The sequence below is a fragment of the Rhamphochromis longiceps genome, linkage group LG4 (genome assembly GCF_057381845.1).
Source record: "Rhamphochromis longiceps isolate RC_006_pf linkage group LG4, R_longiceps_female_GT1.1, whole genome shotgun sequence".
In the NCBI taxonomy this organism is placed as follows: domain Eukaryota; kingdom Metazoa; phylum Chordata; class Actinopteri; order Cichliformes; family Cichlidae; genus Rhamphochromis; species Rhamphochromis longiceps.
The window spans coordinates 26,719,494-26,740,023 of NC_140560.1; the positions used below are offsets into that span (position 1 = coordinate 26,719,494).

The window sequence follows — 20,530 nt, forward strand, 5'->3', positions numbered from 1 at the left end:
CATTCAAGAAACCTGATTATCTACTTCATCTGAAAAAAAATATGTGTTTAGGATTTATGTTGACTTCTGTCCTTCTATGACTCAGTGCTGAACCTGACACTGATTGACCTCCCGGGAATGACTAAGGTTGCTGTAGGAGATCAGCCACAAGACATAGAGCACCAGATCAGGGATATGCTGTTGCAATTCATTACCAAGGAAAGCTGTCTGATCCTGGCAGTCACTCCTGCCAACACTGATCTGGCCAACTCTGATGCTTTGAAGATTGCAAAGGAGGTGGACCCACAGGGTAAGCGTGCATCTTTGTAGTAGTCTAACATTCAAAGAGCAGGCCTCCAAACCCAAAGTTTTAATTAATACACTTTAACATTGCATGTTATGATGCCTATTACCTTACCTTTAATCTGCTACTCCTGTTTCATCTGCACTTTAGTGTGGAGCAAGTCTCCACATCTTATTTTTTCGCCAAAGGCCTCTGCCAGTGATGAAAGACACTGATGTAATATGTATTGTTGTGAACTGTTTGGAGTTACCAGGATTTGTGATTTAATTACACATAACATGTGATTTGAGTATCATTACATAGTTATACACAAACATCACCTCACTAAAGTAATAACACAAAAATCCCCTAATTTTCATGTAAATGGAGAGCACATTGACTAGTTGCTTGAAATGTGTAGTGAACTATGGTTACAAACCCAATTCCAAAAAGTGTTGGGACGCTGTGTAAAATGTAACTTAAAAAAATGAAATGATTTTTAAATCTCATAAACCTATATTTTATTTACAATAGAACACAAAACAAAGATCATTTAAAATGGACTGAGGCAAAGTGAAAAACTTTTCTGAGGTCAGGCAAATCAATTAAAAACATTTGCTGTATCATTAAATCAAAAATATGGTAAAGAAGACCCAGGACTGATGAGCATCTGAATTCCTAAAAGTTCAAAGTAGGGATCCTACACCGTAGTAAACATGGCCCTGTCTCAGGTTGTTGTTGTTGTTGTTGGACATTTGCTGCCATCAAATTAATTTTATTTTTTTTCCCTTAAATTAGTACCTTTTCCCAGTTAGACACATAACATGTTTTTATAGTCTTATCTGAATGAAATATCACTCTGAGATTTGTAAATCATAAGAATTTATTTCCATGTTGGTTACAAATATCACATTTCTGAACGTTTGTATAACTACACTTAATTATGTGCAGGTCTGCGTACCATTGGTGTTATAACAAAACTGGATCTGATGGACGAAGGGACAGATGCGAAGGATATTTTTGAAAATAAACTTCTGCCACTGCGAAGGGGTGAGGATTATGCACATACTTACAGGAATATGCATTTACTTGGCTTTAATTTTACACCTGGAATGACTCTGTGTGTGCGTGTGCGTGTGTGTAGGTTACATAGGTGTGGTGAACCGCAGTCAGAAAGACATTGATGGGAGGAAAGACATTCGTGCTGCTCTGGCTGCTGAGAGAAAGTTCTTCTTGTCTCACCCAGCCTATAGACACATGGCAGAACGCATGGGTACACCACATCTACAGAAAGCACTTAACCAGGTTTGCTAGTGGTTGTCTTTTTAAATTTTGTTTTAAAAAATGTTATCTTATCTCTGCCATGCCACCGATATCCTAAAAATAAAAGGCTACCTTTTTTTCTATAGCAATTGACCAACCACATCAGGGATACCCTGCCTGGTCTGCGCAGTAAGTTGCAGAGTCAGCTTCTCTCCCTAGAGAAGGAGGTTGAGGAGTACAAGAACTTCCGTCCAGATGACCCGACACGGAAGACCAAGGCTTTGTTGCAGTACGTGCAAATTAATATTTCTCCTGAGAGAAATACAAACAGCATCATTAATTATCTTGTGCTGAAATAAAAGTAGAAAGGTTGTGATAAAATGCCTGTTTTACTTAAAATCAATACCACTTTTTTGTACCATTGATGTTAAGTGCTGTTATTACAGATAAATTTGTTTTAATGAACAGCAAGCAGGGTATTCACAAAGCCACATGTGTCCTTCATCAGGATGGTGCAGCAGTTTGGTGTGGACTTTGAGAAGTGCATTGAAGGCTCCGGGGACCAGGTGGACACCAATGAGCTTTCGGGTGGTGCCAAGATCAACCGCCTCTTTCATGAGCGCTTCCCCTTTGAACTGGTCAAGGTTAGTACTGTGGCATAACATGCATAAAACAAGCAGTCGGACTAGGGATGGGTATCGAAAACCGGTTCTTGTTGAGGACCGGTTCCCACTGTTTCAATTCCTAAGAATTGTTTGCCATTTTTGCAAACGATTTCCTTATCGATTCCAGTCGTCCCGAAGGACGTCACCACGTTGCGGAGCGTCATTTACCTGGCAGGAAACATGGCGGCTCAAATGCTCAAAAGTTTGGTTATACTTTACGAGAACGGATGTCAACAGGGCAACTTGCAAAGTAGATATTTCATTTAAAGGAGGAAACACTACGAATATGCAAAAGCATTTGCTCACAAAACACGCGATGACCTTAAATGAATGTCACGTTTTTAATTCCGCTCCGGACGCGTGAATCTCAACCCAGCAGCGGTAACGGTAATGCGGCAGGTAAATAATCAACTAACAGTGCATATTATGTTAGTGAGATCTGCCTTATTACAAAACCTACTATTACTGTGCGCTGCATTTAGGTGACCATGATGAGAGAGACAGACAGAGTCTGGCTGGCTCAGATGCTGGCAGTTCTCATTGCAGTTTACCGGTAGCGTCTCCTTTCAGGCCAGGATATACAAATGTCATGCACCCATTTGCCACAGCAGATGCCCCCGATTTTCGGTAAGTGAATGTGTTTAATTGTAGGCAGGGACATTACTGGATATTCTTGTGTAATTGCTACAGAATAATTTATGTTATACTTTGTTATTGCTACAGAAGAATATTTATTTTATTATTTTACATTTACAATTTTTTTTTTTTCTTTTTCCTGGGGACCCTGTGACACCCCGTTGAAGAGCCGTAGGCTGGATCTCTTAAGATCTCACTGTTGGGTTTGTAAGGCCATGTTACTCCTAAATTTCTATTTTCTTCAAAGAGAATATATAAAACAAAGTTTTAAGGTAATTGACCTCAGTGTTCTCCTTTTTTAAAAAGAATCGATAAAGAATTGAATCGTTAAACAGAATCGAAAATGGAATCGGAATCGTGAAAATATTATCAATACCCATCCCTAAGTCGGACACAGGGAATCAATCATATTTAGATCAACATGTACTTGGAAAGTTTGGCTTCTAGGTTTGTTTTACATACAAAAAACCCCAAAACAACTTTATATCTTTTCTTTTATCCAGATTGTTTTTGATGAGAAGGAGCTACGGCGAGAAATCAGCCATGCAATCAAGAATGTCCACGGTGTCAGGCAAGTGGAATGGGACAAAAAACATCCTCCTCCCTTCGAAAAAGAAACTCAATAATTGCCTCTTTTCTGCTTCAACCTTAAATACTGCTGTAGCCACACACTTGATTTTCTCCCTTCATCAGAGCTTTTATTTTACTGCAATTCAAATTTCTATAATCAAGCCTTGGAATCATAGACTAAAAGTACCAATTAAAATTGGTGTATTCAGTAAGTGTTGTATGAGAATTTTAAATTTTTCTACTTTTCCTCAGTGTTCTTTCAATCCCTTTATCTCCTCACTGCAAAGCCACCCACTCCTTTTTTTGTTACTGCCTGCCAAAGTATTCGGTTATAATGCGATTTTGTGTTACATGTATCTGTATTAGCTGCATTTGTGTTGTTGTGTATTCCTTAATGAAAATCTTCTGTCTGTCTTATCTCATTTGTCCTTGTGTGTTTTTTAATTATACGCACATTCGGCCGTCTTTGGCACTTCATCTCCACTTCTCCTGTCATGTTTGTCAGTATTTACTTAGTATTTTTTATTTTATTAAATTTTTTTTTGGGGGGGGTGTCTCATCGTGTGTGTGTATAAATTATATTTTATTTTATTTATTTATTTTTTTTTACCAACATCTCTGTTAACTGTCCCATCTGTCTGCCGCTGTGCCTCTGTCTCTCTGTGCATCCTCAGAACGGGACTGTTCACTCCAGACCTGGCGTTTGAGGCCATCGTGAAAAAGCAGATCGTTAAGCTGAAAACGCCCTGTCTCAAATGTATCGATCTGGTCATTCAGGAGCTCATCAACACAGTCAGGCAGTGCACCAACAAGGTACTGCAGGTGGTCCAGCATCTCCCGACCCAGAGACATTGGGCGGGGGAAAGCATGGGTGTGCCAGAGGGTGAACTGACACAGGACATTAGCATCTTCTTAGAAGATGTAGAGAAGCCTCTGCTAAGCTACCAGTGTTTATAAGGAGGATAAAGAGGAAAGTTCTGTGCAGTTTGCCCTGGCTTCACCCAGCCCCATGAGCTCTGTGTGCAGGCAGCGCTGTCGTGTTTTGGAGTGTTGTGACGGGTAACGTGTTGTTGTGGATAAGAGATGTTTTCTGGACTGAACATCTCAAGTCTCTCCTGGACAAGCTGCAGGTCTCACAACTCGATGCAGAATGCCAGTGAAATATAGGGTGGTCTGTAAGGTGCAAATTTGGCATTAGTCATCACCATATTCACCTCATTTAAGAGCGACTAGCTAGTGAAGGAAGAGATGTGAAGTATACCTGCAGCTTGTCTTTAACCGCTGCTTGGTTTTGTCTGTTTGTGCCTAGAAATGACTAACTGAACAACAACTTCTCTTTTTATTTCCTCTTTTTTCCCTTTCTTCTCTTTTCAATTTTTCTTTCTTCAATTCCTGCCTCCTGCTGTCTCTCTACCTCCTTAACCAAATTCAATCGACCCAATGACCTCTCAGAACGGGGCTCTTCACCCCTGACCTGGCTTTCGAGGCGATTGTCAAAAAGCAGATCCTCAAACTCAAAGAGCCCAGCCTTAAATGTGTGGACCTGGTGGTTTCTGAGCTCACCGCACTCGTCATGAAGTGTGCAGTTAAGGTAACCAGGGACACACCAGCCAGGAAGATGGCATTTAAAAAAAGGGATTAATTTTCTTTGTAAATGTGTATCACCGTCATCGAGTTTTCACCCCAGTGAAATCAACTCCAGACAACTCTTTGCCACCACACCATCTGTGTCCACTGCATTGAATGTGTGCATCCTCCCCCTGCCGTCTTCGTACTTTTAGAAGTTGCCACGCCATTTGGCATCTTCTTGGCGCGTCAGATTTGCTCACATTTGAAATATTAAACACAACTATAAATTTCCACCAGCTGTCTCCCACGTGCTGCTGGACCTAAGCATCAGCTCATTAGAGCATTTTTCCCCCCCACCTCCACATTGCTTCTGGTCTGTCTGAGCAGAGGCGAGCCCACCGCTGCTCCCTTTCTGACCCACATGACAGACTGACATTCTGTTATCTGCTGAACCAGATGGAAAGGGAACAATGTGAGTTGGGGTGGGGGGGCTGAGATGATATTCAGAGCCCTAAGGGCTCTGTGGGTGCTGTGACAGCTTGAATGAAGCGTTTCCATAGCAACAACTCTACACTACCATCTTGTGGACAGATGAAGGATCTGCATCTAAAGACATGATTTAAAAAAAAAAAAAAAATCTGCTCTGTTACCCAGGCATCCATAGTCCCTGTCTTTTTCTCTGCCTCACCCACCCTGCTATTTCTCATCCAGTCTTCATTAATATAACTACTACAGTCAGCTAGAGACGACTGTTTTACACACACTCACAAAAATACAGGATTATGCCAACAACAAATATCGAGTGCGACAAAATTGGATCTTTTGTGAAGTCATCTCTGGCTGATTCTGCCACCTTATATAACAGACGGTCATTGTAGCTTTAAAGTCTGTTTATGTGCGTGTGCTGGATTGTGATTGCCTGGATATGTGTGACACTGCAATGTCACTTGACTATCTCTTTCCCTTTTCTTTGTTTCCTACTTATTTTCACTTCTCACTCCTGTTTCTCTCTGATACTTATTGGTAAGTCTTATTAAGCTCAAGCTCACATGTAAGTGTGCATGTGTCTCAGTTCAAGGCCGCAGTTATGTGTTTTTGTTGCCTTTCAGCTCAACTCCTACCCCAGACTGAGAGAGGAGACTGAGAGAATTGTCACAACTCATGTCAGAGAAAGAGAAGGGAAGGCCAAGGACCAGGTGAGATGCTGGCATGCTGATTAAACATTAGTTATCATTTTTCACGTGCAAAAAATGCATCTACAGTTCCTGTGTAACCTCAGTCCAGTAGTTGTATGTTTGTTTTTTTTAAACCTGTCCTGTCAAACTTTTTTTTTCTTTTCTTTGTTGTGCCGAACATATTTTTGCTTTCCCAAGTAGAGCACAGTAGACTGTGTATGCTATTTTATTTATTTACGTTATTATTCATATTAATGTCCTGTGGTTGTTACGCTGGAGCAGACTGGGGGTAAAGGCCAGATAGGTGAAAGATGAGAGAAGAAAGCAGAGAACTAGAAAAAGAAAAGAGAGAAGGGAAAAAATAGCAAAGAATGGGATCGGGAGGGGGGTCGAGAGTGAAGTAAACAGACACGCTGGGTCTCCAACTGCTGTTTCTGTAACAAAGCACACACTGATGATACATGGCACCAAAAAGACAAAACAGAGGGAGGTACACAAACAGATATACCATTTTGCTGACAGAGAGAAAGACAGAGACAGACAGGGAGAAAGACAGAGACCCTCCAAGGGGGCAGGCCAGCAAACACACCAAAATGCCCAGTCACGCACCCCAGAGCCACCAAGCGCACGAGGAGGTGGGGGGGGGGGAGTGACACATGAAGTTATGATATAAGTATAATTAATAAATATTATAGTTTGTAATGTGAAGAAGTTCATAGTTATTGTTTTTTACTGTTATTATTGTATTACATTGTTGCTTTTTAATACCATTTTTATATTGTTAAGCACTTTGTGCAGCATCGGCTGTTTGAAATGTGCTATATAAATAAATTTGACCTTGACCTTAACATTTTAACACCTAGCATTAACTGTATCAATGACTCATCGAGCATTTTTAGTTTCTACATCTGCTGATCTTCCATCTGAAACACGAAGAAGCACATTTTTCCTTTTTAAAAACACCCTTAATCTCCCTGCAATTCTTTATCGGTAATTTAAGGTCATGCTATGCTAGTTGCCCTCTTGGTGTCTGCATGCATTCTTCCCAGTGACGCACAACCATGTTATAAAATGTTTTGTCTCAAGTCTATTCATATTTGTGGTTATCAGAGCTGCAGGTGGATGCATACATTTAAGAAAAAAAAACAGATGCCTGTTATATCCTGTATATTAGAACACTGCATGCATTATCAGGTTTTTTTTTTCCATAAGGTTTGCAACTGTGTGTGTGTGTGTAGTCCTAGTCATCATTGGTATTTAGTGCTGCAAGTGAATTTGTAACTGATAGTTTGACCAAACGAGTCAACATAGATTCTAATCTCTTTAATCTTCAGGGGAAAAAAGTTTAATTGGCCACATGTGCTTTAAATATATTCCAACTTCCTGTTAATTTGACTCATTTCTGCTAAATTTTCACAGAAATCTGGCTTCTGAGAGAGAAGGAAAAACGTATTTATTTCGTTTCAGGCTTAAATTGTCCACGCTAGAGTTTCAGTCCTGGTAGCAACACTTTTAACCAGAAATCAAAACAAGTTGAGCTGAAATTCCTATTCTCAACTCCACTGCATCACTAATGCAGTACTGATGGGCTGTATCACAATGACTGTGTGAATTTAGTTTTAAATGTCAGGGTTTATTTTTGTTCAGTGTGTAATATCACAAGGGAGACTTTCTATTTTGTGCTCACTGTAATTGGTGTTTAATTGTGACCTCTCCCTCTTAATCATAACTTTCTGCTAAGGTTCTGCTGCTGATTGACATTGAGCTGTCCTACATCAACACCAACCATGAGGACTTCATAGGCTTTGCTAAGTAAGTACCCCTCTCACCTCCACCTTCTCCAGCCCAATTTACAGCCTGCTGTCTGTGACAAGTGTCTCACTGAGGGCAAGTTTGATGAACTTTAATTTGCCTTTTGTCCGAACGTGTGGTTCCATTGATTTTTTTTTTCTTGATTTTTTTTTTTTTAAAAAGAAAAGACATGTAATACGATAACTTTCAGCAATCAATACGCATGCAATCCAGCTCTCACTTTAGACCCTTGACAATCACTGCACTGCTCCTGATTCCAGTCATTTCCTATAATAAGTTTGTGTCCATAGATTGTCTGAAAATGCTAGCCAAGGCACTATGTAGCTTGTTTTCCCTTCCATAGTTTTCCGTGGCGTCTGTCATATAAATGGCACGCACACAGCAGTCTGGCTCACAGCTCTGCACACTTTCAGTAGAATGTGCATGTGTCGTATACTGATTAACTATGAGAGAGCAAACCCGTTGGTTTGGTTTGAAATTGGAGAGTGAGGTAATTATGCATTTTTAGAGAAACTAGTTTCTGCTCTCTAGTTTCTAGTCACATGGTTGTGGAGAAGTCCCAATGAAAAGCAGAGGAGCGATAGATGGGGTAAAGATTACTGGAGTCAACAGCAAGTCGATGAGTGGGTAAAGACTTCACAAAAAGTGTTAGTTTGTGTCAAATCAAAGTAGGCGGCTTAAGCCAAACCGAACATCCGTGTTACCTCCTGCTGATGGTATTGGATGTTAGCAAGCTTACAGGGTTGCAGTTGGATGATTTGGACTATTGAGTGCAGAGCTCCAGCTTATAATTACATACATGTTGTAAACTACTGTGCCTCAGTGTGCAGCATGCCAATTAGTCATTTAGCACATATCTCTCCCTCTCAGTAAAGTGGATGTTACATTGATCAAGGTCACTTTAGATGCCGCCTTCTCCCCACTGCATGCAGCATTACTTGCTGAGCCTCCAAACAAAGTCAAGCATGCTCGGTTGCTTGACTATAAACACTACTTATGTTGGCAATGAAGAGAGAAAGTGCTGACGTTTTACTGCATTGACTTTAGATGCTTTTGTGCACTGGAAACTAATTTGCACATTGCAAAGTGTTCACTGTGTTTGTGGTATATCCCTAAGCAGTTTGTGGTTGAATTCGTGTTCTTTTTAGCATAGTAGTTACAGTAGCATGTAGTTGAGTGACGCTACCCTGCTCTGTGTGGGTTGTTTCATTGACCAATAACAAAGCAAGCCCCAGAGTGTGTGCGTGTGTGAAGGTTTATCCTCTGCATGGCAAGCGGATTGATGAAACTTGTCGGCGGTAAGCAAGGGCTGTTTAACGGTTCTCATGACATCACTTTCAGTCTTGACTACAGAAGGCTGGATGATGGTAGCTCCCCAGTGTACGGCAACAACAGGTGGGCAAACAGAAAAGATTGAGGGTTTTGTCTTATAGCATTTGTAAGACCATTATAGTCCCCATGTAGTGCAAATTCTTCCCCAGCCTACTTCCACATCCATGTGTGTATGTATTGGTTCAATAATAATGACGCCATGAACATCTTAGGTAAACCCACACAAGTCACTTGTGAATACTTGTGTATTTTAGAGATGTGGTATAAGGTGTGTTGTGATCTCTTTATGTGATGACAGTGCTCAGCAGAGGAACACGGCTGCGAACAAGAAGAGGGCCATACCGAACCAGGTATGTTTGCTCGGTCAGCTTTTCACCAATCCCAGATTTAATCTTCCTTTACTGACGCCTCCCATTACCAACCTGTTAATAAACCTAGTGAGCATACCTGACATAACTTAGCAGTGATAAAGACCCTTGGCCATTAATCTATCTTGACCTACCTAACTGTTAATGACACTGACTGTATCCAGTCCCAATCTTTTCTAATCATGTTCAACTGGCTGGTCTTTGCCAATATTGTTACAAAGCTGGTACCTCTCCTTTTCTATTTTATTCAGTGTTTTGTTGAAAAGTTTGTTTAAATTGTAAAGTGTATTTGAGGCAATTTTTAATATGATTGTATTCCCGCTAATTAGCCTCAATGGCATTTTCAGTAAGGGGAGAGTTGCCTTAGTGAACTTAAAGAAGACCCTGCTTCACTGCTTTATTGTTATTTATTTATTTATTTTTAACGAGCATTTGTCTCTGGCTGTTATTAATTGCTGTTTGCATGTGATCTAGGCATGATGGTGTGAAGCAAAGTAGCAATTGATCCCCAAATTATATTGATTGTTTTGCCTTCCCATTAACTCACAAGCATCCTTTGCTACAGAATACAGAATGTGCATGGATCCTGCACCTATCAACTGAGCAACAAATATGACATAACCAAATTGTGGTATACTTGAAGTAATTCTAATTGCATGTAATTCTCTTGCTCTCTCTTTCTCTCTATACCTCTTTCTCCTCTCTCTTCATCTTCCTTTCTCTGGTTGCCAAATGGATTTCCTCTGTTTTCCTCCTGTGTGTGTGCACTTCCTTCAAACTGTCATTCCTGCCATTTTACCATCTTCTTTTCAACCTTCCTCATTACTGCTTCACTCCTCTTCTTCTCCTCTTTCCTCCTACATCTTGTCCTTCATCTTCATTTCTTTGCTTCCTTACCTTATTTATTTTGGCTTTGATTTTATACTACTCCCCCTTTTTTTTTTTTTTTTTTTTTTGGCTTTAATCTCCCCCCTCCCCCCCTCCTGTTACTGCAGGGTGAGATTCTGGTAAGTACTCCTCAAACCCACACCCTGCCCGGGGCAGTAGGGGTAACTCATGCAGAAGAACTGAGGCCATCACAGAAAGGTCAGCTGGTATAGTTAGGCTTCAAAAACAGGCTGCTATGAAATAACTGTTTAAACAGCTAGCTATAGCAAATAGCACTTTATACTTTCATCATAATGAATTGTTGTACCTCTCTGCAGCTTGACGCACTAGGAGAGGTCTACGAGGAAAAGGTAGAGTCTCAGGACTGACTTAAAGTGATATCAATTACAATTCTGACATCAGCACGCAGTCCAGTAATTTGGACTATCTTTAGAGTAACACTCGGCACATTGACTTCTGTAATTCATCACTTTAATATGACAGTAATTGTCATTAATTCTACATTTTGGTTGCTACTAACATTTTCTCTATTGAATAATATGAAAAAGATATGAATTATTTTGTGCCCATAAAGGCTTTTGGCACTTGGCAGTGCTTTGTTCTCTCTGTTAAGGACCAGAGAAAGATAAAAAGGAACTCTTCCACCAGTAACCGTGGAGGCGTCAGTTCTCCTGTCCTTGGGTTTTTACCTCTGCTGCTGCCTCATGCATGGTGACTCAAAAGTTTGCCTTGTGGAAATCATCCGAAGTGTCACTGGGGACAAAATGGGTATTGAGAGTGGAACAAATAATAATAATAATAATAATTACTCATTTCCTTTATGGATTGGTTGTTAGATTAAATTCATTACATTCTAAAAGATACCTTCTTACTAATCAAAGCTGTATTTGTACTATGATTGATTATGACTTTGGGATTTCTTTAATTAAATGAAATGTTTTGGGGGTTTTGGTCATTTTGATTTTCTTTTTTTAATATTTGACAAGACAAATTCAAAATGTCATTATTTTTATTTTTTTACACCAATCCTATGAATTTCTTTCCTTTGACTCTGATGTAATCTAACACCTTTAATTAACCATTGCATCACAAAAATTTAGATTTAACTGACTACAGAAACAAGAACATCTCACCTGTGAAATCCTCACATCGCTTATGCAAGCTTACATTAAAACAGGAAGCAGTATTTCTACCTGCCTTAAATCCCCTGGATTTAAGTCCTTTTATTGCTCTGAAAAGTTACGTTATGTTCATGCCAAGGCAAACTACCACGACTAGCTTCTGCATTCCTAACTCCTCTCCCATGTTTATGTTGGCGCTTTTGAACCAATTAACCTTTATTTCCCATTGCTCACTCCAGTCCTCTCCTGGGTGGAAAAGGAGTGCAGGAGAGAGGTCTAAAGCAGGTTTTGAAATGGACATTTCCACTTAGATGCAGTCTGCAAAAAAGCACACTTCTCAAAGATAGTTTCACATACTGCACTTGAAATGCATGAAGCTCTGTGTGAGAAAATGGAGAGACCATGGTTACACTGGTTTCTCCATAATGCATGGACTCTTCCTAAATTGATTCCCTCTCCAGCTCTCCACTTCAGATTTTTCTTTGCTTTTAAATTTTTTGTCCCGCTTGTGATCTCTGCTAACTCCGTCCATCTGCTTGGCTCTGTGTTTAATCTCCTTCGCTACAAATCACTTTTCCTTCTTTACCTCTTTCTTTTAAAATCAAGTAATTAACACTCTTTTCTCAAAGTTCAGCTAAACCCATTAACAATGCTGCTCTCTAACTTCCAGTGCATAGGCTAGGCTTTACTGACCCGCTGGCATTAACATACCACCGTCGACCTTTGGTTTTTGACTTTGTATCAGAGCAGCCATGCTGTGGGTACTATCAGGACCCATTTGGTCATTTCCTTACTGTGGACTATAGACAATGAGGCCTACATCCCTCTTTTCAACCTTGTAATGCTTTTGTATATAGTCATCCATATTACATGTGTATATACTAGATAAATGTGCATGTTTTTCTGTTCTTTAGTCACTCCATTTTGTCATAGTTTAGCATTTTCAGATTCTCTCTTTTGTGATACCTAGTTAAGTAAATTAGATTTGTTTAGGTACAATGTTTAATATGTACATAAAAAGAAAAAAACACAAACATACCAAGGCCCAGCAGGTAAGCGGGTAAGGTTTTATTGTTGTTAAATCCCATAATTAATGGAACTTTATGGGGTCCACATTTCGCCAGTGCATGAACCTCATTGTTAAAGCTTTCCCTCAATCCTCCTGGTACCCCTCTCTCCCTACAACCCTTCTCCGTCATATTCTCCTGACCATACAGGTGATCAGGAAAGGCTGGCTAACCATCAACATCAGCATCATGAAAGGAGGCTCCAAGGAATACTGGTTTGTCCTGACTGCTGAGTCCCTGTCCTGGTACAAAAATGAGGAGGTGAGAAGAGTTGCTGTGTGGTTAAGACGCTGCTGCTAATATAAACTATCCCAAATGAGGATTTGGTGTCATTTCCCAGCCTAGCCTAACCAATGTGCAGACTACTGTTCAGCTGCAGCCTGATGAACAGGTAGTCTGAACACTGGGCAGGCGAGGTGGGGGTTGAGGGGTGAGAAGGACTCTGATGGGAGGAAGGACCCAGAGGTCATTACGTCTGCATGCTGCAACTGTAGGACCGAGGACACAAAGAGTAAATATTATCTCAGTAATCATACATATGAAGAAAAAGCCACGTGTATATAGGAACTGCTTATTACTAAAACAACAGAAAACTTAAAATTTAAGTTTTTTGTGTGAAAATGCAGCATTACATGAAACATTTTAACCATTACAACAATATGTTTAAAGTGACTCAGGCGAGTGACTCGTGCCAGCCCCTCTTGGCTAAACAGCAGTGTCTAAATATGTTTTGTAGAAAAGATATGTACTGAGTCTCGAATTCAAGGAAAGGAGACAAATGTTCACTCCAAGAAGCATGCGTGCCCTGATGGATAAACTTAAAATGATCAGACTTAACTGATTTAACTAAAATGAAAGTTTGAATACTTTTAATAGCATGAAATTCATAAAAAAAATCATCACATTGCTCACCCACTTGATCGTCCTTAGTTGTATCCATTCTTCCACCAAGATGATTATTATTATTATTTTTTTTAAAAAGAAGTCATCATTTAAAATATATACACACACACACACACACACACACACACACACACACACACACACACACACACACACACAAACGTTAACTGAAAGGGCGTCCTCACGTTGGTAGCCTTTTGTGAAAAGTCGAAGAGAAAGGAGCGGTACGATGGTGGAGGCAAACTGACGTGGCAGGCGGGCTGAAATGTTCCAGCCGGGATCTGACTTTGGAATTTGCAGGAAATCGTACTGGGTTACGGGGGCCAGAGCAGAGGGAGGGGGTGATTGTGTGTACAAGTGTGCATGTGTGTAGACACTTGTTCACATGAGTCAGCCTAAATGATTTAGGAATTGGGTGTGCAAGTGCGTCGTTATGCACACGCCCAAAGTTCAGTTTTATGTATTTGTTCGCTTTAGTCAGGCTTGTCTGTTTGTTTGTCTTTGCACGTGCAGTTTTTTTTTCTTTTCTTTTTTTGCGAGTGTATGTGTCGTGAGGGCGGGGAATCATGAGGAACTGAGTGATGTAACTCTTGGGCCTGCACCCCGCTCTCTGTGGTTGTGCAGACATAAATGCTTCCAGATGTCTTTGCTCAACAGCGAAAGCTGGCACCCCATCCCCCTAGAGCTCCCTCATGCTCCTCCTCCTCACACTCATCATGCATTTCTTCATCCCACCAGCCTGGTGGTCGTCCACACAGAGGAAATGCATTCCATCATGTCTGCTCATTGGTGTCGAAGTATCAGAGCAACGCTCTGTGATTTTCATCTACAGCCTACAGTTGAAATCAGAGCTCTTCAACCCTACATAGTATGTAGGGGTTACACATCAAATCATTTAGAAGTTCTATAAGTAACATTTTTGAGTTAAGTGAAATATTCAAACAGAGAACATTTTCTGTGGTATTTAAAGAAAGCAAATGAAGAACTGAAAAAGAGTAAGGGTTTTTGTTTCCCACAGAGAAATTAGAATTAGAAAAGGCCTCCAAAGTTTGGGGGGAATACCAGAAAAATTTGATGCCATTAAGGACAAAGAAGGCTCTCTATAAAATCCCAACCTGATGAATAATTTTTCTACTAGTCTGCTTTGAGGAAAGCTTCATATGTTTTAGTACCATCGGTCATTTTCTGAAAACTTGACTCTGAAATTTATTTTTGAATTTTATTTGTTTTTCAATGCTTTTGTAAATTTCAGTAAATGTTATTCACATCATGAGAAATGTCTTGACTATTGGGAGGTTTAAAAAAAATTCACTACAGCACTGTGTAGAAGTCCTTATGTGTTCTCTGTTATATGTTCAAGGTTTGCCTGTTATTATTACTTTGTGTCGTGTGTAAAAACGTTTTTTTTCTCATGCTAGGAAAAAGAAAAGAAGTATATGCTTCCCTTGGATAACCTGAAGCTCAGAGATGTTGAGAAAGGCTTTATGTCCACAAAGCACATCTTTGCAATCTTCAACACTGAACAGAGGTCAGTCGTGTTAATAATAAAACCCGTACTTGTTGACCGGTATTCCTGCAGGCCTATCTTTTCCTTGTGTGTGCATGAATTTGTGTATTGGAGTGAGGCTACACACAGCCACTTGTTTATCTCTACAGGAACGTGTACAAGGATCTTCGCCAAATAGAACTGGCATGTGATACTCAGGACGATGTGGACAGCTGGAAAGCGTCTTTCCTCAGGGCTGGAGTTTATCCAGAAAAGGACCAGGTATGTAACAAAGTATTTCTGTTTGACTGGTTCTTTTCCATTAAAGAACCAGAAAGCATTCATAATCAAGCTCAGAGTTTGGACTTACTGTGCAACTATAAACACTCTATAGCGCTTTTTCTCTCTTTACATTTTCAGGAGAATTTTCATATCTGCTCCTATTACAGGAAGTAGATGTGTGTAGGCTATAATTCTGCTTCATCTTTGCTGTTTTGTGTTTTGATGTTGTGGTTAAGGAGGAGAATGAAGAGCCTTGCCCTGCAGATACATTCTCCATGGATCCTCAGTTGGAACGGCAGGTGGAAACCATACGCAACCTGGTGGACTCGTACATCAGCATCATAAACAAATCTATCAGAGATCTTGTGCCCAAGACCATCATGCATCTCATGATCAACAGCGTAAGTTCAGCAGTTCTCACCACCAGACCAAAGTAATTGACTAGACTCGAAATACGCTAGAAGTAGAGTTATCCAATCACATTGGAAAATTTCTTTTGGGGGGAAGGGTTTGTTTTTATAAGTTGGGCATAGCAGTGTGCAATTTCTCTGACGGAGCAGTGATCATGTTGCGGTGGGCCATACTGTGGGAAGTGACATGCATATTTAAGTTACAAAGTTATGCAGTTGCACCATGAAATGGGTTCAATCGGTTGATAGTTGCAGAAAACAGTTGGTGCCCACACCCATACTGTGTAATGCCTGAATGGTGTGGTGTTTTCCAGCACTATTCAACCATCGGAAATACAATATGAGAAGAATATATATCCTGACAGTGTCTGCATGTTCTGGGTCTGTTACTGCAACACTGCACTGTATTTCACTTAGAGCTTAATTGGCTTCTTTTCTGCAGATTCTCTATGACAGCCACTTCATACAGTGCATAATACATTCAAGCACAGTTTCTGGTTAAAGCGGATCCTAATTGTGAGGATATGTCCTGTGAAAAATGCCAACAGTAGCTGTATCTCAACCTAAACTTTAAATGAGAGCATGTACTATTGCAACACTCTGCATGTCCTAAAATATTGCACTTCCACACAGTATCCCTCCTACGCACTCAAAGTGTATTTCTGTGAACTGTGGGAGGACGTAGCATGTTTTTTACTAGTTCTGTTGATCGTTGTCTTTCTTAAAACAAGCTTTTAATTGTACTTACAGTACTAAGTGTATTTGCTGTAGAACTATGGAGAACAGTTTTTAGTTTTCTTGTTTTTTGTTATTGGCATTAGTCGTGCATTTTATTTTGACACAAGTTCCTAAACCTGAAGCAATTAAGAGAATTTATGAGGCATCCTCACAGTAACTTGCCCACTGTCCATTTATTCTGATTTATTATTTTAGTGAGCCTACTTTGACATCTTCTAGCAGTCCAGCAACTACACATACACACACTTGTAACAAACTCCTACACGACTGTCTAGTAAGCAGCTCTTTTGCCAAGACTTTCAAATATTTTTGGTCACAGATCTATGCGTATTTTTCTTTTATGAGTAAGTATTAACCCCATAATATCTTATTAATTGGAACCACATACTACAGCCATTTTCCTGCTCCATATCTAAAGATTCTGTCTTGATTAATATGTCCTCCTTATAGGCGAAGGACTTCATCCACTCAGAGCTTCTGGCCTACCTCTATTCATCTGGGGATCAGAACATCCTGATGGAGGAGTCGGCTGACCAGGCCCAGCGTAGAGACGAAATGCTGCGCATGTATCATGCACTCAAGGAAGCACTGGTCATTATTGGCGACATCAGTGCCAACACAATCTCCACCCCAGTACCGCCACCTGTAAATGACTCCTGGATGCAGGAAGCCAGGTGAGGGTTAACGGGGTGTGAATGTAATAGTTGAAACACTCTTTCTCTAATCACACAGGAGAATTCATGTGATCTTTGTGTTGGTTTTCATTTTCCTTTCCGTTTGTCATGCACTAAACTTTTTCTCAGTCCGACCGCTCAGCGCAGGCCAACTCCTACATCATCCCAACCCCCCAGCCGTCCACCTGCTGTGAGGGGACCAACACCAGGACCTCCCTTGAACCCTTCCCCTGCATTTGGAGCACCACTCAATCCCTCCCCGGCCTTTGGTGCACCCCCAATCCCCTCCCGCCCAGGCCCGCCCATCAATGCCTTCAATAGCAGTCAGGATCCCTTCAGTGCACCCCCACAGATCCCCTCCCGGCCTGCTCGTGTCCCTCCCAATATTCCCAGGTAAGTTTTATGATGTGACCAGCAATGCGTGGAAGGTGTTACTGTGATTTTTGTCGCACAGACTCTCTAACACTTTGTCTTTGACGTCACATCATCGTGTTTCTTTCGAGAGTTCCAGGCATGGTTTGTGGTTTGTCTGTCGTTTGTATACATACCTATTATTTCTGTATGCGTCATTCTTTCCTGAGTCTCAAGTTTCTCTTTGTCACTCTTCTTCCGTTCTTCTCTCTCTTCTGCTTCTGTTTGGGAAGTTTGGTTTCTTCACTGCCTCTTTGAGAGCACATCTCACTTCTTGTCCTGGTTTTTCTCTCCTCGTTACAGCCGAAGACCCCCTGGTGCTCCTTCTCACCGGCCCACCATTATTCGCCCTGCTGAGCCCTCCCTGCTAGACTAGACCTGTGGCCGAGTCCACCTAAGAGTGTGTGTATTTGTGTGTGGATGTGTGTATCTGCACAATATAGGCAGGGGCGGGGGCTCAAGGGGAGGGGCTGACTGATAGTAGTGCATAACATGCAACATCCAGCCGCATTGATGTCTGTTCAAGCAATGTTAATAAGCTGCTAATAATGTGTTTATAAATGCGCAGGAAAGAAAGCAAGCCCTTAACCACTTGAATATTGCATTTGACTGCTCTAAAAGAGGAAAACAAATGGCTCATCTGTGAGATGCATTCAGCTTCTGTCATTAGGAGATGTGTCAGATTCAATATTTTTTAAATGTAATAACTGGTTAATTTCCTTTACAGTTTATTTCCTGGCAAGGTTCTCAGCAGAAGTGCATTTATTAAGTTATTAACTGGTACAGGCTGGGTTTTTCTCTCCCCTCCGCCCTACTTTTTTTCCCCTTCAAAATAAGCCTGGACGTTCAAGTCTAGGTTGGTCTTTGTAATATACACCCATAACCAGCTGTTCTCTCGGGTCTCCTGATTTCATATTGGAAAAACAATGGCTTATTATCACTGTTCTTTTTTCTTCCCTTGTGTTGCTTTATTTGAGTGAATTTGTCCTTTTTAAATGACAGTTATACATGTAGCTTTAAAATGAAATCTTAATCTCAACAGAGTGTAAAAACAAAGAAAAAAAAAAAAAGATACAGAGCAGGGTTGTTTGACACTGAGAGAAATAGCTTCGGTTCCTCCGTCAACTATTATTTTCCTCAATGAAATGTTATTCATTGACCGTTATAATCCAAGCACTTCTAACCGCCTAGCCTTACATTAAGCCACTCATAGCAGGGATGCTGTAGCTTGTTACCATAACACTATGCACAAAAGTCCGGGGGGAGGGGTGGGATGGATGCTGTCTGCACTTTCTGGGAAGCTTTCTCCACTAATTTGGAGATGATCACGTCTTGAATTTTAATCCTTCTAGTCTCAGTCATATCTCAGTGAGGCTACAGCCTTGGAGGAGAGTTAATTCCTGGATTAGCGGATTTAAATAGAACGGCGCACACGGTACAGTTTTCTCTCTGAGAAGATAAAACTTGATGAAGCTGAGGGGTGTGTGGACAGATCTGTGATTCAGAGCGTAAAGGTGGTATTAAGTATAGATCAGATGTTACGTCTCTGTCTGGGCTTAATTTTCAAGGAAATTTTCTCTCACTTATGCTTCCATGCGTAAAATGATCTTGTATATAGCTGGCCTATTCTGGGGAGTTAGCTTATCTCTCATTTTATTATAGGGTACATGACAAAGCATGCTATCGATCATAATCCAAGCCCAAAATGTCAAAATACAACGGTAGTCATCAAATTAAAGAAAGCACTAGCACTCATTTCATAGATTAGACTTCAATAAAGGCAGGAAAAGAGATTATTTCATTGTGCTTTATTTAAAATCTGGGCTTTTTTTTTTTTTTTTTTTCCTCCCCCCATTTCTTTTGATGCTTTGGTAGCAATTGTATCATCTCTGTACAGGTATGTTCAATTCAGCCCCCCAGCTTCGCCTGGACTGTTACTTGGGGTTTTGCTACAGGGATTATCTGTCTAAACTTGGACGTGCACTTGGTTCAGCTGTGATTATTTGATGATGATCTTTTGATTGCTCTTTGAACGTATTTGACCATAATAAAAAAAAAATATATATATATATTTTTAAGTCTTTAAGGGGAAATTGGGAGTTACATTGGGCACTTGTTTTCTGTTTTTTTTTTTTTTTTTTTTGTTTGATCAGTAGTGGTGAGCAGGTGCTGGGATTTGTGGTTTACAAAGGCACATCCTGTCAAGAGAAGCTCCCTAAGATGGTAGTCTGCATCAAGGAAAGATGATTAATTAGCCAGACTGACAAATCAAAAAGCTGTTTAAAAAAAAAAAAAAAAAATGCAGCAAGATCCCAAACCACTGCTTCTTGAGACAAAATGTGCCTTTTCTTCCTTTCTCAAGTTCTGGCTTTCAGTGACAGCACCAGGAAGAATAAAATATTCCTATCCGGTCTTTATACTGAAGATCTTTAATAATGGATCTTCCACACTCCCCATGGTACACAAATTTTAAACAACTAAAACAGATATTTATTGGTCTAGAGTTTAAATCTCTGTGATTGTCACTTAGACCTGCCCTTGGGAAGGCTAACCTGTAAATGGCTTGTCATATAGTGGGCTGTGAGCAAACTGCCTTTCTCCCTAATGGACGTACCCATCTTTCTTCGAACCCAACTCTCGGATCTGGAAGACGGGGATTGGAAACAACCTGCAAACATTTTTTTTTCTTCAAACCTTGTCAAGTGCCTCTGTAGCAATTAATTGATTTGAATAAACAACATGAACGGATTTAGAAAGGCGAGTAAATAAAGAGGTGTTGTGTACAATAAAGGGACTGGCTCTGGTGGTTGGTGTCTGTTTGTGTCTTGTGTGGTCTTCTCTCTTTCTCTCAGATAATGTATAGAGCATTTCCTGGTGGTCCTCTCCTTTCTCTTTGCT

At 40.5% G+C, this 20,530-nt stretch overlaps 1 protein-coding gene across 4 annotated transcripts in view; it reads left to right on the plus strand.

Moving 5' to 3' along the window:
* The window catches only part of dnm2a (dynamin 2a), a 34,525-nt gene that overhangs the window by 12,657 nt on the left and 1,338 nt on the right, over positions 1–20,530 (plus strand). The window contains exons 4-21 of one of the 4 annotated variants that reach the window (XM_085404170.1): positions 86–289; positions 1,214–1,312; positions 1,407–1,567; positions 1,672–1,814; positions 2,034–2,169; positions 3,330–3,397; positions 4,071–4,209; positions 6,075–6,161; positions 7,882–7,952; positions 9,583–9,634; positions 10,648–10,659; positions 12,879–12,989; positions 15,050–15,159; positions 15,288–15,399; positions 15,636–15,800; positions 16,998–17,221; positions 17,351–17,614; positions 17,936–20,436. In XM_085404170.1, the coding sequence (XP_085260296.1) occupies positions 86–289; positions 1,214–1,312; positions 1,407–1,567; positions 1,672–1,814; positions 2,034–2,169; positions 3,330–3,397; positions 4,071–4,209; positions 6,075–6,161; positions 7,882–7,952; positions 9,583–9,634; positions 10,648–10,659; positions 12,879–12,989; positions 15,050–15,159; positions 15,288–15,399; positions 15,636–15,800; positions 16,998–17,221; positions 17,351–17,614; positions 17,936–18,008 (2,231 nt within the window). In that variant the 3' untranslated portion in view covers positions 18,009–20,436. Of the gene's footprint in view, positions 1–85; positions 290–1,213; positions 1,313–1,406; positions 1,568–1,671; positions 1,815–2,033; positions 2,170–3,329; positions 3,398–4,070; positions 4,210–4,848; positions 4,988–6,074; positions 6,162–7,881; positions 7,953–9,582; positions 9,635–10,647; positions 10,660–12,878; positions 12,990–15,049; positions 15,160–15,287; positions 15,400–15,635; positions 15,801–16,997; positions 17,222–17,350; positions 17,615–17,935; positions 20,437–20,530 lie in introns of those variants that run through there. The other 3 variants (XM_085404173.1, XM_085404172.1, XM_085404171.1) reach the window with 3 other exon arrangements.